Genomic DNA, 10,000 nt, shown 5'->3' with positions numbered 1-10,000 from the left:
TCTGGTTGTTGTTCTTTGGACTCTGTGTTGCCTCCAGCTCAGTTATTTTGAACAGCAGTATAACAGGGTGTGTGTTTGTGTGTGTCGTTTGTGATGATTTGAAACAAGTGGGTGGACTTTACTGAACCTTACATAATCAAATTGTCTGGTTCTGGTTGATTGATAGATGGGTTGTTTGTTAAATCCAGACACCATGTGATGAGAAACACTATTCAAGAGTGAAGTGTGTGTGTGTTTCTTTAACTAGACTAAATCACTTAAACCAAAATAGATAATAAATCTCTCTGTGTCTCTCTCTCTGTCTCTCTCTCTGTGTGTGTCTCTCTGTCTCTGTCTCTGTCTCTCTCTCTCTCTCTCTCTCTCTCTCTCTCTCTCTCTCTCTCTCTCACTGCCTGCCTGTCTCTTTGTCTGTTCTCTCTCTCTCTCTTTCTCTCTCTCTCTCTCTCGCTCTCTTTTTCATCTGTGTTTCTCTCTCTCTCCTGCTAAATAAATAAATGTCGGCACTTGAATGCAGCTTAACCCATAGCTACAGATATCATAGCTAATGTCACAGTTTATTTCATTTATCATATATCTAGTTTCTGAAAGTCATATTATAACGCTGTGTGATTTGTCTGATAGGTTCGACTCAGGTAAGGACGGCTACATCGATCTGATGGAGCTGAAGATGATGATGGAGAAGCTCGGTGCTCCTCAGACTCACATCGGCCTGAAGAACATGATCCGTGAGGTGGACGAAGACTATGACGGCAAGCTCAGCTATCGAGAGGTAGGGGGTATGAGTAGGCTTTAGTCTGAATTAGATTCAAATTCAAATCGATTCCTTCCGCTTGGTTTAGATGAACAGTGCATGTAATTAAATGAACTGAGGTTAAAAACGATAAGTGAAGGGATGTTAATGACTAAATGTCTTTGTGAAACTGTAAATCTCAAAAAGCACCTGAACATGGCTGGAGATGGTTCAAAATAATTGGATAGATGTTTATTTAAATTAGTTTAAAATGCTAATTTCTCATTATAATGTCCCTCCAAATCTACAGTACTCGTGGCTCAAAATACAAAGTACTGTAGCTCACTTTAGCAGCTGGAATCTACAAAACAACTACAGCAGCAGGTTTGATTCACTTGAGTCAATTTAGAGCTGAGATTTTCTTCTCACTGAAAATGATTCGCACTAGAATCGACTCCGGAAAGATCCGAGACCACCTCGCTCTGCACCCTCGAAGGTTTCAGCTGTCTACTGAGGAGGTTGAGCACACCGAGGTTCAGTTCAAACAGATGCTGAGTAAAAGGGAGTGAGAGTGTGCGCGCGTGAGAGAGAGAGTGTGTGCGCGCGCGCGTGAGAGAGAGAGTGTGTGCGCGCGCGCGTGAGAGAGCGAGTGTGCGCGCGCGTGAGAGAGAGAGTGCGCGCGCGCGTGAGAGAGAGTGTGCGCGCGCGTGAGAGAGAGCGTGTGCGCGCGCGTGAGAGAGAGAGAGCGTGTGCGCGCGCGTGAGAGAGAGAGAGCGTGTGCGCGCGCGTGAGAGAGAGAGAGCGTGTGCGCGCGTGAGAGAGAGAGAGCGTGTGCGCGCGCGTGAGAGAGTGTGTGTGCGCGCGCGTGAGAGAGAGTGTGTGTGCGCGCGCGTGAGAGAGAGTGTGTGCGCGCGCGTGAGAGAGAGTGTGTGTGTGTGCGCGCGCGTGAGAGAGTGTGTGTGTGTGTGTGTGTGTGTGTGTGTGTGTGTGTGTGTGTGTGTGCGCGCGTGAGAGAGAGTGTGTGTGCGCGCGTGAGAGAGAGAGAGTGTGTGTGTGTGTGTGCGCGCGTGAGAAATTTAGCTGATGATTCAAATGCATGTTTTGGGGGTCACCAGGTAACACTCAGCCGTGAACACGCGCACACGCACACACACAGACACTTAGACAGGTGATAAGGGCAGCTGTGTGTGGAACACAGTGGCTCTGTTGTGTGTCGGTCTCCGCTCAGTTTCTCCAGTGACTGAGGCATTCCATATGGATAAGATTACACGCACACACGCGCGCACAAACACACACACACACACACACGCACACACACACACACACACACACACACACACACACACACACACACACACACACACACACACACACACACACACAGTGTCTCTCTCTCTTTATCTAAGATCACCATGAAATCAGCATTCACATTTAAGCTGGCCCGTTTGACCCAATTCTCCTCTCGCTGTCTGTCTGTCTGTCTGATTGTTTACGGTCATCTGAGTTCAATAAGAAATAAAACATAAAAGCTTTTCATTTTTTCCAAGTCCTCCATCCTGAAGATTCTTCCATGGTTTGTAAAAGTTAATTATAGCCTTACCTCGGACACCAGAGACTCCATGAATGCTTTACAGAAACATTCACTGTTGCACTGTTTGTTTTTCCTTTTTTTTGTGTGTAAATAACACGTTTATTTAGAGCGATTCATTAGGCTTAGCGTTTGATTCACAGCAACGGATCAATGAATCAACATCAGTCTCCATCAACATGAAATTGGAGTCCATATGAAAATAACCAGATAAACAAAGCAAATCTCTATCTATCTATCTATCTATCTATCTATCTATCTATCTATCTATCTATCTCTCTCTCTCTCTCTCTCTCTCTCTCTCTCTCTCTCTCTCTCTCTCTCTCTCTCTCTCTCTCTCTCTCTCAGTTTCTCCTGATCTTTAGGAGAGCCGCGGCAGGGGAGCTGAAGGATGATGACCCTCTTATGGCACTGGCTCGTCTCTCAGAGATCAATGTGTCAAATGAAGGCGTGAAGGGAGCATGCGACTTCTTTGAGGCCAAGGTGTGAGAGTTTGTGTGTCTCCATCAAATGGCAGTTTTTGTGAGTGCATATATACATGTGCACACACATAAGGGTATATGGTTTGTGTTATAGTGTGTGTGTGTGTGTGTGTGTGTGTGTGTGTGTGTGTGTGTGTGTGTGTGTGTGTGTGTGTGTGTTACAGGCTCAGGTGCTGTCAGTACGTAGTAAGTTTGAGGCAGAGCTCCGGGAGGAGAAAGAGGAGAAGCAGAGGATGGAGGAGGAGAGGAAACAACGACGGGCTGCTTTTAAAGAGCTGCAATCTGCGTTCTGCTCCTGAATACACACACACGTGCGCACACACACACACACACACACACACACACACACACACACACACACACACACACACACACACAGACACATAAACACACACATAATGTACCTCCTACTGATGAATACAGAAGCACAGCTGTAAAGCCTCACTGTAACAGTAGCTAAAGTAGCTCACACATTCACACACACACACACACTCACTCTCTCTCTCTCTCTCTCTCTCTCTCTCTCTCTCTCTCACATACACACACACACACACACACACACACACACTCACAGCTTTAACCGTGTGTGCTTCCTATTTTACTCCGACTAGCTCTATTTTTTGAAAGAATGTTTAAGAGAATACTTTAGTAAATAACACTAATGAATAACAAATACATAAATAAATATATACACAGAGATGTAAAGTATGAATATTTAAGTGAGCTGCATGATGAACCACATGACATCAGGTTTAGAAATGAAGGGAAATTTGTTGTCACTATGAATTTTTTATTATTTTTTTCAGAAAGTTTTTTTTTTCAATCATGACCATCTTTCTTATTGTAACTTATTTTTTAATCTTAATTTTAATGTGCTTTTTTTTTTACATTAGCATATGTGTCAAATTCCATTAATAATAAATATAATAATATAAATGCAACAGAATAAGGGATTTATTGTAATGATCACATCCTCCTGAACACATACACACACAAACTCCTACTGAACACACACACACACACACACACACACACACACTCGTCCTGAACACATATACACACAAACTCCTACTGAACACATACGTGTATTATTCAATTCAAGCCATAATCTCAAAAAGTGTATTACATAGATTATTTTTTTAAATGTTAAAATTTTTTGGTGGGTGGAGCTTTGTGTATATCGGCGGAAATGTGGGCGGGCTTAATGAGTATAAAAAAAAAGCCCCACTTTAGAACCTAGGGGCCTTTTTACACCTGGACACTTGGTGTGTTTTCTCTGATCTGATAGCTGTCTGATTTATTAAAACTGTCCCATTTACATCAGGCCACATAAACGCGTCTCGGCGAATCGGATATCAATCCGATCTTTCTACTCCCGCCCAAAATGCAAATATATTTTACTCATTTCCGGGGTAATTGAAATGGAACACGCTTTGGTGTATGCGGTTGCTACAAAAAACAGCATTTACTGTTTGCTGCATTTTCGCTGGCAGCAGCAGTGCATTTTAAGACCCAACGAGACACCTGGGTGAAAGATCGGAGCCAGCACTGGTTAGAAAACATTTGTTTCTGGCGCGATGGACGACTTGTGAGTCACCTGCGAGTGACGTACTTCATTTAGGAGGAGTATAGCGCTGACGTATGTGGCTTGAACAACCACATTAATTTACACCTGTCCAGTTTAATCTGAAACGCGTCCCAGACCACCTCCTGAAGGGGTTTGAACTATCGGATTTATATCCGTCTCGAAACCGTCTCGGAGGGCATTTACACCCCTTAAAAAACATAAAAAACCCCTTAGAGACCTACTTCTCCACTAAAACACATTTAACAATAATTGTGCCACAAGGTGGCAGCAGTGAGCCGAATAACATGTCCCGTATCTACCGTGATAATAACTTTAATCATTGACAGGAATTATTATTATTTGTAATTACGCAAAACTAAAATGTGGGTAAATGAAGCAAATATTGCAGTGTAGCAAATTTATAAAGTCACCCGATCCTGTCTGATGGGTCAAGGAACAAAATACCAAAAAATTGATTTATACTTATTAAGATATTATTTTCAGACAAAAACTGACACTTGTACAGATCACACTTGGCTAGCATGATGTATCATGACACACAGTTAATTGTGTGTAACGTTTAGATCGTATGATTAGAAACACGACTCAAAATACGATAAAACTATATTATTATGGTATTATGGAAAGCCAATGAGGTCTGAGGGTAGGAAGATTTACTCTCCGATATGTCTGATGAACGGTGGAGTGATGTATTATGGGAGGCCACTAAGGCCAGAAATTCATGACATTGTTTGGAAACATTATACTAAGCTGACATGGATGAAGATGATGCCACATGACCAAATATGCTACGTATATAAGTACAGATATCTTTGTGGTGTCTTATGGACATCTAATGGGAACAAAATAAAATATTACATTTCTATTTTACATTTGGTGTTAATACAAATAAAACAAAAAGTTATTAAAATGATTTTTTAAGAATATTATTTTAATTAATCTTTCTTGTTATATGTTACAAAATGATGGTAATTCTTTCACAGGTCACAGGCCCTTCCACACAGTTTAATGTACAAACAGTAGTCAGTGTTTAAAAATGTCTCTTAGGGATCGTAAAGTTTTACACACAAAAACAAATCTGATTTCTGATTTACAGTATATATTAGATTGATTATTTAAAAAGGAATACAATAACTAACGCTTTACCTCTGCTCATAAAAATCCTTCAGAGCAAAGACTCAGAGAAGATTACTTTAATAATGCAGAGTTTTATCTAGGTTTTAATAGGAATGTAAAAACTGTAATATACAGTGTGCGACTATCAGTATAATCATGCAGATCTTTGCTCGATCGATTGCTCGTCCTTCATGTGGGAAAATAAAAATATCTCGTGACAAAAAAAACAAAACTTTCCAGGCTTTGCCACTTGATAAAATGGGATTTTTAAAAAAAGAATTGAATACAATGTTCTTAGCTTATATGTTAATATTTCTTTACATTAACACTTTTGGATTGTCTATACTTATTTACTTTTTGGAAGACTTTAAATAATTACTCAGAACTAAATATGTTGCGTATGTTTTGTTCAGATTTTACAGAAAACAAACAAATGCGTTCCCATTCCCTCAAGTGGCTAGCTAGTCTGCCTGTTTCCAAGCTTTAATATTTGAATGCTGTTTTGCTAATTTGTACCACAATCACCTGGCACATTTATTAGCCTGTAAGCAGTAGTATTGTTTAGCTATCAGCAGTGTACTCTAAAATCATCACTTATTAATTGTTAATTCTCAAAACTTCACACAAAAGTTCATCCCCGTTTCTTGCTGTTCCTTCGTTTTAAAGTCCGGAAGGTGTGATTCAGATTCAGAAGAACAATGTTGTTCAAATTCAGTCCTTGAAGGTGAGAAATATGAGTTTTTTTCTATTCTGAATCTCGATTTCATGAAGGAGCTTATTTTCAAAGTTGACCTGGGCATTTCAGAGAAGAGAAAACACAAAATGTTATAGTTTCTGGCTGAAGCCCAGGAGTAGATCTGAGGCATCACTCTGGACTGTGGTGTTGAAATAAAAATCTTGTGGTTTCGCAGTGTATCTTAATCACAGTGATTGTTATTTAGAAAAACAATCATGAAACGCTGTAAATGGTTGGCTACATAGGATTTAGCTTGTATTTAAGCTTGCTGGTTGCTTCCATACTCCAGCATGATTTGCATCCTCATAGCAATTTTGTGTCTATCAATTAGCATAGAATTACTCTACTGAGTGAAATAATATTTGTTTTTCAAATGATGTTTTGAAATGTTATTAAAATCCAATCAGATATTAGCTAGTGATTAACAACTAGACAGGTACTAGCTAGTGATTAGCATCTGACCAATTTCTATGTAGTGATTAGCATTAATGGAATAAAATGTAAAAGTTATCTGAAAGTTGTTCTCAAGTGAAATGTACTTTTATGTGCACAGAGTGGATGAGGAAAAATGTAGGACACACACACAAACACTCACACACAGCTATTCCATTGCATCGTTACCGTCTCCATTGACCTGTACCACACACTCCTTGTCCCGAGAGTTGCTGTAATTGTTGGGTCCCATAAGTGGGCATATGTGCGTGTCGAAATAGCGCATGGCCTTATTGCTGTTTCGCCATTCTTCATGCAGGACAGCCTTGGTGAAACGGCGGCCATATTGGATCTCATCAGCCAAGTAGGACGTCCTCTTTTGGTAGGCGGATCCAGTGCCCTCTTGGGAAGCGGAAAGAAACACCACTAGCTCGAACTGCGACTGGCCTGAAGGGGGCATGGCACGATTCAAGGGGCTGTCTGGAGTCAAGGTGTGAAGAAAGGTCAAAGGTGACAGGAAGAGGGGACAAGGCCTCGAGCCCAAGCCATCCAACAGGAAATCCAGGGCGGTTTGGCGGATTGTGTGGTCGACCTGTTCCTCATACAGCACAGCACTCACACACACGTCAACCAGCGGCCTTGAGAGCAGGTTGCACACACGGAACATTAGACAACGCTGACCTTCAACCTCACACACCACGGCTTTAGGACTGAACAAGATTCCACTGCAGCGCTTCTGTGGACGGGAGAATTTAGCCACAAATGCACCTGAGAGAGAGAGAGAGAGAGAGAGAGAGAGAGAGAGAGAGAGAGAGAGAGAGAGAGAGAGAGAGAGAGAGAGAGAGAGAGAGAGAGAGAGAGAAGGAAAACAAAGAAACAGGGATTAGATTTAAGTTTTTAAATCTAAGTTTCACAAGGATCACCTTTTCTACCAAGCAATCACGTAGTGCACTTAACATCTACTGAACACCAGTTTTGTTTAAGATGTGTTTAAGATCTAGATCTGAGGTGAACCACCAGACTGGTTTGAGCTTCGGTAAAGAACTTGAATTGTAAATTAACAAAATTTCCCCAAATTTATTCTGTTATTATCTAGCGATATAGAATTTAAAATATTTGATCATTATTCAATGATCTGGACTCCTAATGTCACCAGACCCAATGTTTACAATCTAAATTCTACGCATTAGCTATACATATTACTATAAGTTTTAATTTGATAAATAATCGAAATTATTGGCAGTGACAATAGTTATAAGAGCCAAAGAAAAGCAATTAAAATAAATGAATCAACTAATCAACCAAACAAATTAATAAATTAAATAAAACAATGATTATTATTATAACAATAATTATTATTGTTCTAGACTTAGTTAAAGATCTATGGTCAGTATTACAGTGAGTTAAAGTTATTAAATTATTTCTATTTTTATTGTATAACATATTTATAAGACAGATTTTATATTTTGGGACAAAAACAACAACATTTCCACTTAAGTACAAATACATTCACTTTAATCCTGTCTAACCTAAATGTGATAAACAAAATGTTTATCTTCAGAACTAGTTTACTGAATATAAATTATACAATTTTACTTTAATACTTACCTAAAAATTAGTCCTTGATGAAAAAATCTAAATGTTAATCTTGTTTATAGAATATAATTTTTAAAAAGTACCGGTGATGAAGGCCTCAAGCATGAGCCCCAGCAGCATCTGCAGGGCAAGAAGGGCGATAGCGGTGGGGCAGTCTGCATTAGGGTACATGGTCCCATATCCGATGGTCAACTGGGTCTCCAGGGCAAACGAGAAGGCTGCTGGGAACCCTGTGACATATTTGACGCACAGCGTATGCCCGGGTGGTGGGTTGTCATGGTCAACATCCAAATCACCATTGGCTCGTGCCAAGACATACCACAGTACAGCAAAGAGAAGCCAGTGGAGAAGGAAGGAACCACAAAATGCCAACACCACCCAACGCCAACGCAGGGAAAGCCACGCCCCCCACATGTCTTTAAATGCCCCGATCCATGTTTCCCGTATACCGGAGGCAGGACTGCGCATAAGACTCCGCCCATCCTTACTGACCAATCTTTGCAGCTGAGATTTGGTTTTCATTAGTGGTAATGATGAGCTGCTGCTTGCCATGCCAAAAGGGAGGGTAGGGGGGTGATGAAGTTGTTGATTTGGACCTGAAAAATGCAAGAAAATAAGGTCAACATATAAGTCTAACCCTTTTTCAAATTCTTCTTCTGAGCTGCAGGGGGCAATCAAGATACATCTATGAACACAAAAATGTATATTTCTTCAAATATACTTGGTTACAGTGGCACACGGTGTGGGATAAATCAGGCAGTCAGGAAATGGGGAAAATGGGCAAGCGTAATGATCTAAGTGACTCTAACAAGAAACAAATTGGGATGTCTAGATGACTAGGTCAGAGCATCTGGTATTGTGGGTTGTTCCTTGCATGCAGTAGTTAGTACCTACCAAAAGTGTTTCAAAAATGGACAGCAGGTCAACCTGCGGACACAAATGCTAGGTAGACCGGTCCGACACCACAGAACAGCTACTGTACAAACTGGTACAAATAAACAGAAAGTGATAATGCTGGCTTTGATAAAAAGGAGACAGGACACACATTGCATGAACCTGCATAGCTGTAGAGCAGTCACGGTGCCAACGTTGACCCCTGACCACCATGGAAAGCACCTACTCAGGGTCTTTCAGTGATCGTTAGGCTGCGTCTGCAATAATTTGAGCAGTTCTTACCATTTGAAAGAGACACCAGACTGTCAAGATGTTTGTGAGAATGCTCTCGATAATACCTTGTAGAATTTCAGAAGGGCAGCCATGCCAAATTTCTTCAGCCTTCTCAGAAAGTACAGATATTGCTTTGACCTCCTTGTTTGTTGTGTTGCATTATAGGGCCAGGTGAGATCTTTGAATGAAAGACCTCTCCAGGGATTGTTGTTCTGGTACCACAGCAGGAGGCATGTGAAGAAAGTCTAAAGTTTAGGTCTTACACAGTCCTGAAGTGGACCTTGCGCTTACATTCCATACGGTGGAGGTGCGGTGGATGATTCGGTCTGACCGAGGTCTCCTGGATACAAAGTCCAGGACTTTAGTTTTTATACCAGGACTTGATGGAATTACTTGTAATTGAACTGAGCTGTAATCATTAAAACATACTCGCACACTAATTACTGAAATGTCTCTGGTGTTTGGTCTCAGGAGATAAATCAAAGAGACAGGAGACCTAAACACACCCTGACTTTGTCAGGACTGGCACAAATACACTGAAAGCACATTCTCCATGACCCCGAAC

At 41.0% G+C, this 10,000-nt stretch overlaps 2 protein-coding genes across 7 annotated transcripts in view; one reads left to right on the top strand and one right to left on the bottom strand.

Moving 5' to 3' along the window:
• efhd1 (EF-hand domain family, member D1) overlaps positions 1 to 3,178 on the top strand; it is a 6,044-nt gene extending 2,866 nt beyond the window's left edge. For both annotated transcript variants that reach the window (XM_027138915.2, XM_027138916.2), the window contains 3 exons: positions 622 to 769; positions 2,667 to 2,801; positions 2,965 to 3,178. In XM_027138915.2, coding sequence (XP_026994716.2) covers positions 622 to 769; positions 2,667 to 2,801; positions 2,965 to 3,099 — 418 coding nt within the window. In that variant the 3' untranslated portion in view covers positions 3,100 to 3,178. The remainder of the gene's footprint in view (positions 1 to 621; positions 770 to 2,666; positions 2,802 to 2,964) is intronic.
• A 2,120-nt stretch (positions 3,179 to 5,298) lies between these two features.
• Positions 5,299 to 10,000, bottom strand: part of kcnj13 (potassium inwardly rectifying channel subfamily J member 13) — a 15,703-nt gene continuing 11,001 nt past the window's right edge. For 2 of the 5 annotated variants that reach the window (XM_047820966.1, XM_047820964.1), the window contains exons 2-3: positions 8,352 to 8,864; positions 5,299 to 7,440 (exon numbers count right to left, since the gene is read on the bottom strand). In XM_047820966.1, the coding sequence (XP_047676922.1) occupies positions 6,842 to 7,440; positions 8,352 to 8,820 (1,068 nt within the window). In that variant the 5' untranslated portion in view covers positions 8,821 to 8,864 and the 3' untranslated portion in view covers positions 5,299 to 6,841. Of the gene's footprint in view, positions 7,441 to 8,351; positions 8,865 to 9,162; positions 9,284 to 9,313; positions 9,420 to 9,500; positions 9,776 to 10,000 lie in introns of those variants that run through there. The other 3 variants (XM_047820963.1, XM_047820965.1, XM_047820967.1) reach the window with 3 other exon arrangements.

This window comes from Tachysurus fulvidraco, chromosome 11 (genome assembly GCF_022655615.1).
Source record: "Tachysurus fulvidraco isolate hzauxx_2018 chromosome 11, HZAU_PFXX_2.0, whole genome shotgun sequence".
Taxonomy (NCBI): Eukaryota; Metazoa; Chordata; class Actinopteri; order Siluriformes; family Bagridae; genus Tachysurus; species Tachysurus fulvidraco.
Note: the sequence above shows the minus strand (reverse complement) of the source record. Positions and strands in the feature narration are given on the sequence as shown.